The 14,037-nt window shown below is 39.1% G+C and overlaps 1 protein-coding gene across 2 annotated transcripts in view; it reads left to right on the top strand.

The window, feature by feature from the left end:
* Positions 1-12,657, top strand: part of Slc1a2 (solute carrier family 1 (glial high affinity glutamate transporter), member 2) — a 126,074-nt gene extending 113,417 nt beyond the window's left edge. For both annotated transcript variants that reach the window (XM_013019615.1, XM_013019616.1), the window contains exons 10-11: positions 7,883-8,114; positions 12,530-12,657. In XM_013019615.1, the coding sequence (XP_012875069.1) occupies positions 7,883-8,114; positions 12,530-12,601 (304 nt within the window). In that variant the 3' untranslated portion in view covers positions 12,602-12,657. The remainder of the gene's footprint in view (positions 1-7,882; positions 8,115-12,529) is intronic.
* Positions 12,658-14,037: the final 1,380 nt, after the last annotated feature.

Genomic DNA, 14,037 nt, shown 5'->3' with positions numbered 1-14,037 from the left:
ATGGGTGAAGAACTCAGGAGAGCAATAAATGAAAACATCTCTTTCCCCTACCACTGAAGCACAAAGATTTCTCTGAAGTTCTGTAAATCACTGTTAATAATGTTTAGTAACACAGGAATTAAAATGTTTAATATTAGACAATCTTTTCTTTAAAATTCCTTTAGAGTTTCCCACCCTGGTGTCTCTGCAGCCCTGGATTTCACCTTTTCCATCTTCCTGCCATGCTTATTCCCCTTATTCTCCAACTCTTTGGGTCTTTACCTTTTTCCCTGTTTTCTCTCTCTCATTTCTCTCTACTAGGTAGTTTGGGTCTCTCTGTTTCCCTCCTTCTTAGCCTCACTTTCAGCACCCAAATATCCAACCAGTTAGTTTGCTAAACAAAACTAAGCCTCCCAAATATCCAACCAGTTAGTTTGCTAAACAAAACTAGGCCTCCCAAATATCCAACCAGTTAGTTTGCTAAACAAAACTAGGCCTCCCAAATATCCAACCAGTTAGTTTGCTAAACAAAACTAGTCCTCTCTGTCCAGTTTATCTGCTTCCAAATCAAACTCACAATCCATCACATTCTGCCTTCTACACCCACTCACCTCCCACCTCTCCCCACCCTGCCCTATGCCATAATGAATTCAGTCAGCTCTCCATGTTCTACACATCCTCAGGTTCTTCCAATCATGTAGAAAACATTTAGGAATCAGGCACTGGAGGCTCATGCCTATAATTCTAGTTACTCAGGAAGCTGAGATCTGAGGATCAGATTTGGTTCGGAGGCGCACAGGCAGGAAAGTCCAGGACACTCTTAACTCCACCAAGAAAACAGAAATGAAGTTGTTGTGGCTCAAAGTAGTAGTCTCTTGAGCAAAAGAGCTAAGGGGACAGTGCCCAGGCCCCAAATTCAAGCCGTAGGACCAACAAAACAAACAAACAAAACATATTTAGGAGAAAAATGCATCTAAACTGATCATGTAGTTCTTTTGTTTTTTTTCTAACATTGTTCCCAAAGCAATATACATGGCATTTCTACTCTATTGGGTAATAAGAAGTAGAGAGGCTTAAAGTATAGAAGAGGATTGTAGAAGTTATGAGACTGCAAGGCACAGGCTCAGCCCTCAAAGACCTTATGGTTTATTCCTGAGGTAAAATTAAAAAAAAAAAACAAAACAGTAGATGTGGTTGAGAAATTCCAGCAGTGGGCTAGGTGTTAAAAGAGGGGTATGTATAAGATTCGGAGGAGGTGACCTCATCTCTGCTGTTCACTTGGACTAATAATAGTGACATGCTGAGCCGCAAAGGGTTTGGCACTTGTTTTGTGTCACGTCAGCCTTTTATAGGCGAAGTGCTTGGTGGAGGATCTGTCAGCAGTTATTATCTTCTCCACGTGCTTGGGGAGGGTGGGAGATTGCTTTCCATATCTTACAAATGAGGAAGCTGAATGGAAAAGGTAAAGTAGCTTGTCCTGCCGATGCCAGGATTGCAATTCAGGTTGGAATCCCAAGCTCACCTTCTTATTTGGTGGTCAGGCAGGGCTCCCCTTCCTTGCCTCAATCCCATGTGGTTTTTAACCCTCTAATACCCAGAATCAGGCTAGCCTGCTTCAGGCCCTGAAGAGTCTTCTGTTAACACTGTCTCTACAGATAGTTTCTCTGTACCCTGCCTTCTGAGAGCACTATTAAGTTGAATTATATGAAACTGCTTATGGAAATATCAATTTCATATGACTCAGCCCAATAGAAGGGGCCAGATAAGCTGCGATTGGAGCTGCTCCCTCAGCCTTATTTTCCTGTGAGAACCACAGCTTTCACAGAGGCCCACATCTCCCTGACTGAGGAGTTAGAACGCAAGAGAGAGAGACAGAGCACCTTGGCAAATGCTTTTCTTCAAGCCAGCCAGACACAGTGATTCATGGGAAATGATCTCCCAGTCCCTTGCCATTCTTGGTTCCTGGCAGCCCTGGAACCAGGACAATATTCTACTATCATCTCTGTTGTTCCCTTATTGTATCCCTCACACACCACCAGACTCAAACATTGCATCAACAGCTCTAATTCTTTTTTTTTTTAACCAAGTAGCTTTAAAAACATAATTCCCGAGGCCAACATGAAAGACATAGTTTCCTGAGAGGTCAGAGATCATTTTTGAGAGGAAAATGAAAATGTTTGCCTGAGGAGAAACTTTCCACATGTGAACCACAAATTCTCATATCCTGCTATGGGCCACAGTTGGACTTCCCCAGAGTTGGTCAAACACTCCCCTCATGGCCTCAATGGTGTTTGCTCTACTTTGCAGTATTTTCAGAAAGAAAAGTACACATAGAGTATCCATGGTTGGCCTCCTGGCTAGGCCTCCTGAGAATTTCCCAGAATGCTTTGTGTAACAGGAACCTGGCAGGACAGGACTTTGATGCTGTGGTTTCATCCAAATTGGTATCCATACTCTCTGACAGATGTCTTTTAACTCCTGTGTCCAACTTGGAACTCTGTCTTTCTAAACTTACCCCTTATCCTCTTCTCTTCTGCAGTGATGGAACAGAGTTCCTCTGCTGAAAGATGTGGCCTCCTTCTCCCATTTGAGATCCCATTCTCTCAAATCTTTCAAGGGAACTAGCTCCCTAAGTTACTCCTTCTTTTCTGTTTCTCCTTCTCTATTGGTCCCTTCTCTTTAAGATTTGAAAAAACATTTAAATATTTGACTTTTTAAAATAAAACAGAATTAAACCAAGTATCTTGCTCAGTGCTTCTGCAAATATTTATCCTCTTTGTCTTAAACACTCTTCACCTTACCAGTTTTTACATACAGCATACTACTTCTGTCCCTGCCTCTGTAGAGAAACTGAAGCTGGCAGTTCAATACTGCAAAAGAAGTATCCCTGAACACATGGCAATAATTGGCATTGTCTGCCATGCCCCTTGCCAAAATAATTTATTTACCTGTGAAATGTCCAATTGCCCATTTCTTAAATCTTGGTTGCCCTCTGCATTCTAGCCTACATTGTCTATTCTTCTCTATATTCTCTCCAAGGCTGAAATAAACATCTTTGTGATATCTATGTTTCTCTACACAATAATCCCTACTTTACCCCCTGCATCCCAGAAGTATTTTTTAACCATCAGACTTTCTTTCTAGTGCCTTGACTAGACCACATGTTTTATATTCGACATAATCAAGTTGAAGTCAGAATATGTCCCATCCCACCCATTTGTGCCCCCTACATACTCTGACACCATTTACTGGTTAACCAAACCAGAACCCTAAGAGGGACCCCTGACTATTTTCTTTTTAATTTCCTATAGCGGATTAATCCTCAACTCTTGTGATTTTTGTCTCCTAAATTTCCATTGAATCCATCTTTCTACATACTCACCACATCCTCACTAACTGATTCTACTCGTTTTTAAATTTTTATTGTGTTGTAAAGATGCTGTAGAGAGGGGTTACAGTTACATGAGTAAGGCGATGAGTGCATTTCTTGTCGAGCATTGTTACCCCTTCCCTTGTTGTCCTCCCACTCTCTCTTCCCTCTCCACCTCTCTCACGCCTTCCTCCACCTGAAAGTTGTAAAGTTCATTTCCAGTATTCTGTCTTGTGGATATCATTGTTGCAATGGGTCATCCTGTGCCCTTGTTTCAGTGTTTTCTTATTCCCCTTCCCATCCTCAAATTAGATAAATGTATATACAAGGTGCAGGGGACCAAAATCAAGTACAGTGACAACAGGGGATATACCATAGGGAGGAGAACATACAAAAGAAATAAAAAATTACATAGTACATTTAAAAACAACAACAACAAAGGAAGACTTCTTGTGTCCATATCTTACTCTTTAGTCTTGTCCTTTAAGCTCTTTAGTATGCTGGACTCTTTATTTTCTGGACCTGATTAATGAGGCCATGTGTGACTTAGTTCTTACTTTCTGACTCTCTTAGTGCTTACTTTCTGACTTAGCCATCTGGAATTCTTCTGAGTGCTCCTTTCTATTAGATTTCATGTGTATTGTTTCTCTCCCTTCTATATTTCATTTAAAAAACTTCATTCTTTGGGTCTAACTCAAGATACTTCCACTGGATTTTTTTTCTGTGCTCCACATGTAATAAAATATCCCACCTACAGAATTCAGTTACACCTAGTCCCCATTCCTATTAAAACACTAATCTCTAGTTGGGGAGAAAAGTAGAGAATAGGGATTCTTGGAGAAAAGAGAACATCTTGTCTCATTCCTCACTCTCTTAAGCACTTGTATAGTACACTTTTACATATTAAGATGCTCACTACACATCTATTGAATGAACAAATTCACTTCTTAAAAAAAACCTTAGCATTAAAGCACACGAACAAGTATAAAAAACAATGTTTCCATGCTTATGGGTTCCTGAAAACTGTAATAAATACTTAAGCCATAGAGGGTGTTCTTTTTCATTGTACTTAGCTCTGGTAGCCTTCTGTGAGTTTGGGACTAGCCTCATTCCCTACTTGATGCTCAGGTGACAGAGTCAGAAGACCTATATTATAGCTCTTTCCTCGGGTCCGGGGCTCTCTCTTTATGTAAGCTCAAGCTTCATTCTGCTTCTGTCATACACAGATGTCTTCCATCCATTCCTGCCCTGATGGTTATTTCTATTGCCAGGGTTACTTTGTAAATTAAAAAAAAATCTATTGTCTTAGAAGAGGTATGGCAGTGAACACATGCAGGGAAAGCTCACCCAGAAATCCTATTTCAAAAACGGCTCCAGTTACTGGTTTAGAAGGAGGTGTCAATGAAATAGTGAAGAAACAGGAATCTGTGAATGTATTGCATCCTCTACGTGGAAATGGATTTTTTAACCTAGGGGAGTGATTAACTTTTGGATAGTGTTTTTGGTCAACACGATGATCTATGAGTAAAAATTGTCCCCCCAAAAGGGAAAGAAGCCAGACTACAAGCCTAAACTATGAATAATGAATGGATTTTATATTCCCCCCAATCCTATGAAATAGACATTTTAGTTGCATGCGGAAAATTTTGGCTGAGGAAGTATCTAGTCTATTCCATTAACTATAACAAATCACCATAGAATAATGTTTTACTCATAATAGAAGTTTATTCCTCATAGTTCTGAGCACAGAGAAGTCCAAGATGGGTCTAAAATGAAATAGTGTCTGGTGAGAGCCTACTTCCTAATTGTCATCTTATCACTTTGAGCTCACTGGGCATAAGGAATAAGGAATCTCGGCTGAGTCTCTTTTGTAAAGGCACCAATCTAATTCATCATGACCCCACCCTTATGATCTAACCACTCCTCAAAGGTCCTCCTTCATACTATCATCACTTTGGGGATCTGATTTCAATATGGGATTTTAGAGGATGGGCATGACTATTAGACAATAGCAGCAAATTATCCAAATCACACAATTAGTAAATGACTGAGCTAGATTATTGTCTGGCTCAGAGGTGTTTTGCAATGTGTGGCAGAATGTATTTAAACTGAACTCTATGAGTTTGCAAGGATGTGTAACCTTAGGAAGCCACTCAATCTCACCAGACCTCCAGTGTTTTTCATGTATTAAAAGTAGGTAACCATTAATTAAGGATATATAGATATTTGATTCAGTACCACAAATAATATATACAACAGAAATGTAAGTTTTCATGCCATAATCATCACCATTTTTACCACCATTACTATTACTTTTGGTCACTATACTTGCCAATAAAGCAGATTCTTCTGGGCCTCAAGATCAAGGGGCCCACAGTGTTTCTTTTGAGACTTCAGCATTCTATGGAGTTTAGGGATTGGCCAAGGGTATTGGACACATGGTAGGAGGGATTTCAAGTTCAGAATGAATAGTCCTTATTTGAAATGCTTAGCACCAGAAGTGTTTCAGGTTTTTTGCTTTTAGATTTTGGAATTCTTGCCCTATTCCAAATGAGAAAGATTGGGAATGGAACCCAGGTTGAAACACAAAACTCATTCTATGTTTCACAGAGAGCTTGTTCAGATGTGATCGTTTTTGTGTAGTACTGGGTTTGAACTCAAGCTTTCACATACTTGCAAGGCAGTAGCCACCCTGGCAGTAGCCACAGGGCAGTAGCCCTGTTTTTTTTATGGATGATTGTTGATAAAAAGGTCTTCCTTCCTTCCTAGGTGCATGTGTGGATGTGATCTGCCAATGTGGGTCTTTTATCATCGCTATGGTAACTGATGTGTATTACCACATGTGACTCTAATTTGAGAAGTAATTGTGTGGACTTTTCTGCCCAGGCTGGTCCTCAATCACTATCCTACCAATCGCAATTTTCCAAGTAGCTAAGATTACAAGTGTGAGCCACCAGCACTTGACCATACAAAATAATTTTATATAAAGCTTTTAGTGCACATAAGATCAGGTGTGAAAATGTCCTCTGTGGTGTCATGTTGATGGTCAACATTTGAAGCATTTTAGGGTTTTTTTGGTCTAGAGATAGATGCTCAAGCTATGCAACCAAATAGTTTAAAGTAGGACCACAAATCCATAACAAACACATAATACAGTTAGTTAGCAGTGTTAACACAGATGTTTCCCTGTATACAGGGTTAATGTTTTCAGGGGGAGGTTGTAACTGAAACTAACGTGTTTGGAAGTTCTACCTAGGAACTTCCAAAATATATTTGAATCAACTTGGTGAAAGTTATAATATTAAAAGTACATATCATGTGTTAAGTGATATTTTTCAGGTTCTCAATACTAATTTTGCTTGTACTTAAGGATGTAAAGACACAACTTAATCTTTTTTGTTTTTGGTTGGTCATGGAGCTTGAACACAGGGCTTGGGTAGGCTGTTTCTGAGCTTGTGCAAGGCTAGTGCTCTACCACTTGGAGCCATAGCATTACTTCCAGTTTTTGAGTTGTTAATTGGAGATAAAAATCTCACTGGGACTTTTCTGCCCAGGTTGGCTTTGAACTGTCATCCTCAGATCTCAGCCTCCTGAGTAGCAAGGATTATAGGCGTGAGCCCAAGTGCCCGGCCCACAACTTACTCTTAAGGACTGAATTAACATCCCTGGTGATGATTTTCTAAGAGAAGTTAACAACCATCATATTTTTTTTCAAGCCAGAACATAAAGTAAAGGTTTGAGGAAGACTATTCTTAATTCTTTGTATATCCAGAAACACCCTTAGAGACATTTAATATTTTTAGGTTCACAGAAAGAGCATGATAAAGTATTCTGGATTTTTTCAGGATACCTAGTCACAACACACATTGGTCAAGGAAAAAATTGTAGCTACATTGCTTATTTTACAGGTATGTCTGCTGAGGTTAGGGATAGACAGCAAAGGCTGGGGGTGGAGAGAAGGCAGAATCAGTTCACATTGTTATGGGAAGATGGATTTCTAATGATGAGAGAATTCATGTTTCATTAGTTCTTTTTAGTAGAATGAATAAATCAAGTTAGCAGAATTAGTATGATATTTTTTAGAGAATAGTTTAAAGTAGGAGCAACTGCTGTGTGCCACTAGGTGTAGGTGGAGCCTGGATGTTAATTTGGGGATCTGAACACATTATTTTTCTCTAATTCTTTCTATCCTTCTCCTTTTTTTTTTGATTTGCTACTATTTATTGATAATTAAGTATTCATCAGGCATTGTATTAAGCACTTTACCTATGTTATCTTGTTTAATTTTCATCCAAGCCAGTGGCAAGAGTATAATTATTGTCTCTTCCTGACAAGGAAATCAGGACTCCTCCTCCCCTCCAAAAAAAAAAGGAAGAAGTCAAGGCTCATAACAGTTGAGTCACTTATCCCAAATTAGACAGAGGAAAAAGATAAAGACAAAACTCAACCCTAAATTCTCTCTTGTTCCACACCCTGACCTTTCTACACCCATGATCTCCTGTCTCCTCACTAAACTCTGTTCTTTCTCACCAGGGACAGGATGAGAACATCAGTCAATGTCGTGGGTGACTCTTTTGGGGCTGGGATTGTCTATCACCTCTCCAAGTCTGAGCTGGATACCATTGACTCCCAACACCGAGTGCATGAAGACATTGAAATGACCAAGACTCAGTCCATTTATGATGACATGAAGAACCATAGGGAAAGCAACTCTAATCAATGTGTCTATGCGGCACACAACTCTGTCATAGTAGATGAGTGCAAGGTACCTTTCCCGTTCCTGGATATTGAGACCTGTATCTAGTAGTGCATGCGCAATTTTTAAAAAAAAAAAAACAAAGCCTTGCATCCATTAGTGTCATATTTTTTGTAAAGTATCATGTAACCAAGCTTCAATGAGTCTCAGATCATCTAGCTCTGTGTCTAACATGGGGGAAGGTGTTAATAATACCAATACCAAACAACAATACTAATACCAAAACAGCCAATCAGTTGCTTGTTTCTTCCATTTGGTATATACAACCATTCTGGTTTCTACACCACTCCACTAATTTGGTTAATTAATTTGTCTGACTCACCCAAGAATTTACGATTGCTAGAGCTTTGCTGGCTTTCAATTATTCCATTAAATGTTCTATTCTGTTTCAAATGAAACAACAAGAACAATTCCTAGCATATGCCACTTGATTTTTACAGCACAAGAATTTCTCCTGCTGTGTATCACATACTAGTTTTTCAGTGTCCCCACATTCGCTCCTGCCAGCTATCTGTTCCTTAATTATTTTTGTGGGAAGGGTAAGTTTTGATATGACTTACTTTGTCTCCAAAATGGGGAAGCCATTTCAAGAACAACTCCCTTTGACAGCAAGTATCCAGCGAGGTATTTTTGAAAATAGTAGCGCTCCCACATGACCTGGCAGTGCTACCTTTTCTGCAGTGTGGATGTTCTGGGTGCTCCTGCAAGCTCTTGGGTGCTAAGTCTTCAAGCTGATGGGCTCTGGCTAGCTTTCATTGTAACTAACTTGACATTGTTAAAGACAAAGGGTCATGATCAGAGTGAAGCAAACTTGGACAACCCCTGGCAGAGGAAACAGAGACAACTTGAGGTTGGTTTGTTAAACATGATTCCATGTATGCAACTGGGGCCAGTTTGAACCCAATCCAGATCTAGGGTACTTTCAGGCAACCTGTTGATAAAATTCCATTTAAGCGTTAACTTCTGCCTGTGTTACCTCTGAGACATTCCAAATATATACCATGGTTTCTGCAGGATGGTTAAGGGTGATACAAAAGTAACGCTGTTTAGTGGACTTTTTCTAGATCCAGATTCTAGTGGAGCAGACACAGACTGTCATCTGTCTCTTTTCCATCAGATACATGTGGGTTCATGTGTGGGTCTTGATACAAATTAGGGAGGAAAACTACCCACCAAGAGGCAATTGGATAATTAATTGATTCATTAAAAAAGTAATTTAAATTAGAAATAATTTAGAGATATTTTCTTAATCCCTCCTCTTGGAAAATAAATATTTTCTCATCTGAGTGAATGTTTGGGATTATACCCCATCAAAATATCATTTTGGATCACAAGGGTCAACATTCTCATAGAATGGCTTTATGTTCTTTTATACTTAACAGGTACTCATCGTGTGCCTTGTAAGGTTTGAGTGTTCCCACTCTATTTCTGTGAGATCTTATATTTTGATCACTTATTATTTATTGAGTACCTTTATTACCATAACTCTGAATTAGGCAGTAGAGAATACACAAAGGGTGCAGGATTTTTAGTTGTTGTTGTTGGTTTTTGTAGAGGAAATAAATTTTGAACCCGTCATTCTTACACAAGGAAGAATAGTATAAGACAAAGTAAAATTATCACATATAAATGTTCATTCCACAGTTGTTTATAAGGAGAATCGTAGTGGTTAGTTGTCAGTAGTGTGACACTTTTGAAGCTTTTGAGGTGTGTGTATGTGTGTGTGTGTGTGTGGTATGTTTTAATATTGTCAAGAGCATGTTTTGATAAAGGAAGTATTGCAGGTATAAAGAGCTTAGATTTCAGACATTCTGGATTTTCTATTTTTTTGTTTGGTTAGTTGGGGTTTTTGTTGGTACTGGTCCTGGAGCTTGAACTCAGGGTCTGAATGCTGTCCGTAAGCCATAGCTCCACTTCTGGCTTTTTGGGTGTTTAATTGAAGATAAGAATCTCACAGTCTTTCCTGCCCAGGCTGGCTTTGAATTCTTGATCCTCAGATCTCAGCCTCCTGAGTAGCTAGGATTTCAGCGTGAGCCCCGGCCCCCAGCTGGATTTTTCTTTTCTTAAAGGACATCAGGAGAAATGTGCTTTATATTTTTAAGCAAAGCAATTCCATCTCTAAAGTGAGATGCTTATTAACTATCCCTTTTACTAGGAAGTAAATTAATCAAAAGTGAGATTTGGTCATTTATCAGTATCCTGCTCTGGTTCTAAAAAATAGTGTCTGGTATATAGTAGGCACTCACTAAATATTTGTCAAGTGTATCTTTTTAACATCTTGATTACATGCTATATGTCAAATAGCCATTTTTGTTGGACAGTTTCACCGAAATAAGTTGTTCAGCCTCTGTATAAAATTGTCTAGTCACCCTGTCACCTACAGATGTGATGGTCAGTAGCATTTAGCTGGTCTATGTTCAAAGTGAGCAGGTCTTGATGGAAATGGGCTAATTGGCTTAATAACTATTTGAGATGTTTGTAGTTTCAGTGAATGGACTAGGTTCATCTCAGTGAACAAGAATTGGTTCTCAGCCTTTGCAAACTGACTCCCTTCTGTTCTAGGTTACTTACTTGAGTTGACACGGATGTGGAAGGAAGCAGCCAGGGGTTTTCACCAATATCTATTCCTTTAGCTTTCCTTCTAGTCAGGGCACAGTCTCAGCTTTTGTGTCTTTTGGCTTTTTTTTTTTTTTTTACCAGTATGGATAATGTCAAGACTTCCTGTCAAGGTCCTCCCTTTCTATAACCCAGAGGACTGATGAAATGTGCCTGAGAATGGAGTCCCATCTTTAGTTTGGCCAGGAAAACCACTGAACCAGCTATTTTTGAAACATAGGCTGTAGTATTTACAAGCACCCCTCCCCAACCTTGTCCATCCAAGTGTCAGCTAGTTCTACCAAAGCTACCACATTTTGAGTGACAATTTTCCATGGCCATTGATCTGATTCATCACTGGCAGCCAAATAAGCACATTCAAGGTCACAATGAATAAGAAAATTTCTCCAGAAAGACAGTTTGTCCCTGGCAGTTCGTTGAAGGGGAAACCAATTTGCTGCAGCTCTGGTCAAAACTTTAACCACTTCAAGTTTTGTTATCCCTATGGGTCTCTCCCTCTCTCTCCTTCTTTTCAAATTCTTGCCTGGGAATAGTAGTTTTAAAGTTATACCTCAGCTTTTTAATTTTAATTAGAATAAGTGCATGTGGAACAGTTGTGGCTAATTGCATGGGGCTTGAAGAATGGGGGGAGGGTGTTGCTGATGGGAAATGGAGGATTGATTAGTTTGTTTTCCCCCACCCCCTTTGGTTTGGTTCACAAAGGGCACTTGGTTCTCTGTTTCTAGCATGCTGTATGTTTGTGATGCATGCATTTCACTTCCACTTGGGTAACAGGAAGGTCAGATTTCTTTCAAACATTGCTGCATTTGTCATGTCTCCATATTCTAATGCTTTCATAAATCCAGTCTCTCCATTATGTGGAATATCAGTCGTGGGTTTAAATTTGCACATGACCTTGAGGACAGACAGACAGAAGGTAAGCTAGGAAAACTACTTAGAAGTGGAGAACACCTCCTGTTCTGCATAAAGGTTCAGATTACTTTGAGCCAGGAAAACCTAGTATAGACCTAGTATATTTTATGAATTAAATGTTCACATTGAAATAACTTGGATTGCATTGTCACTGATTTTTAACTTTTAATCTGCCCCCGTTCTAGTGTTTTTTAGTTTTTAAAGCCAAAATAGTTTATTTGGTAGAGCCTAATTATCATAATTTGTGATTTTTTAAATTGAGCATGTGTGTTGAATGTCAGTGGCTCATAGCTATAATCTTAGCTCCTCCAGAAGCTGAGATCTGAGGATCACTGTTCAAAACCAGCCTGGGGAAAAATTCCATGAGAGTCTTATCTCTAATTAACTACCAAGAGTGCTGGGACTAGATATGTGGTTCAAGTGGTAGACCACCAACCTTGAATATTTGAATAAAGAGACAGTATTGGCAAAAAAAAATATGAAATTTCCCTGGTCTCATTGTAACTGAACCTTTTACATGCATGAGTAGAACTAGCTGCCTAGTTCTGGATTATTTTCCTCTGTGGTTGTATGGAGTAGCACATATCACTCACTATATTTTAAGGGGTATGTTAATGTATGATGAGTTTCTAGCTAGTGAGATAACTCACAATCCTAAAAATATAGTAGAAATTGCCTCCCAAATTGTAAAGCATCTGTAGTCAAGTAAATACGGATATTTTAGTTTTCAAATCATGGTTGAACACCAAGGCAGATCAAAATCAATTCTGAAGGAATGCCATTTAAAACAAACCATTCAACCCTAGCTCTAGTGCTTCTCCACATAACCCATGGTTTTGGTTTTGGTTTCCTGGTTTGTAGCTGGTAAGCTGGATGTTGATGATAATTATTTTCAGGTAACTCTGGCAGCCAACGGAAAGTCAGCTGACTGCAGTGTTGAGGAAGAGCCTTGGAAACGTGAAAAATAAGGATATGACTCTCGGCAAATTCTTGAATAAACTCCCCAGCATATCCTATGGTAAAAGATGCTATAACCAAGCTTTCTTTAAAAACAAAAAAAAAGGAAAAATGCATATATCTTTATGTTTACTTAATCTGTTAGCTGAGGCTTAGAGGAGCTGATTTGTCCGTGACACGGTGCTGTGTCTTTGCCAAATAATGCTTCCTAACCATGTAATTTTCTCACTTGTATTACTGTTGGAGTGGATCTGCTGGAGGAATCACTTTGAAGATACATCCTTGCCAGCTTCCTTTTCTGTCAATGCAGAACTGTGGATGCTCTTTTTCCCAGGGGACATGGCAAAAGCAGTGTGGCATACTCCAGGGATTTGAGACAATGAGCACACACCTGGTGTGTTGTTCCTTAAAGTGTTCATGTTTTGCCTCGTTATGTACAAGAGATGTTGTTAGAACCCTGCAGAGATGACTCCCCTTCAGTACAAGATGGTAGTGTTTACACCTGCATTGAGAAGAAGCAAAAAATGTGTCATAGGGAACTCTTAACATCTTCTCATTTGTATGCTCTTTAAGTTAAATATTTCAAAGAGAGTTTTAAGTGTGGGGGACATACTCTCAAAGGAATTATGGAGCTCACAATCCCCTTCCTCTTCCCTTATCTAGTCTGTGGGAATTATGGTTGAAATTTCCAAGTACATATCATAATTCTCTCTAAAGCTGAAAGTGAAATTAGGAAGTATTTTTGCACCTAACTACTGAGTATATTGACAAAGAAGGAGAGCAAAGTCAACATAAATTTTAACCTGATTTACATATTCAAATTCAATTGATGTTTGATTTGCATCCATCAGGCAAGGTTTTGATCTCCATTTTGCTTTCGTTGTTTTGCTCATGAGATTTTCACTTGTTTCAAAAAAAAGAGAGAGAGATTTCAATCCCTAAATTATTTCCATTATATTCTCACCCACCTAGATAGCCAGATTATTGCATTTTTGTCACACTCCCAGGATACTTGTATTGTCTCTTTTCATACAATATGTTGATATAAGAACATCCTTGGTATATCTAATATGTGGAATGATTTCTGTTATATCAGAAAACATGACACCACTTATAGGACACATTTGGGAGCAGAGCCAGTTTCCCTCCTCAGTGGGAAGGGAGAGAAAGCATACATCGATGTAAAATTGTGAGAAGGTCACCTTCCTATGTTAGTGTTCCTGGTTCAGACAGCCTTGAACCAGGAACTAGAGACAAAGGATAGCTCTACACCCTCTCACATGGAGTCCTTCCCAAGTTTGTGAAAGTTTGCAGGAATAACTCATATCATTGGCATTGAACAGTGCCTGCCATGTGGTAGGTAGCCAATAATTCCTTAATGATTGCTTATACAAGCTAAATTTTTAAATGTTTTTACTATACTTTTTCTGTTGAATAACCCACAGTA

This window comes from Dipodomys ordii, unplaced genomic scaffold (assembly GCF_000151885.1).
Source record: "Dipodomys ordii isolate 6190 unplaced genomic scaffold, Dord_2.0 Scaffold46, whole genome shotgun sequence".
NCBI lineage: Eukaryota > Metazoa > Chordata > Mammalia > Rodentia > Heteromyidae > Dipodomys > Dipodomys ordii.
This window is presented reverse-complemented; position numbering and strand designations above follow the sequence as displayed.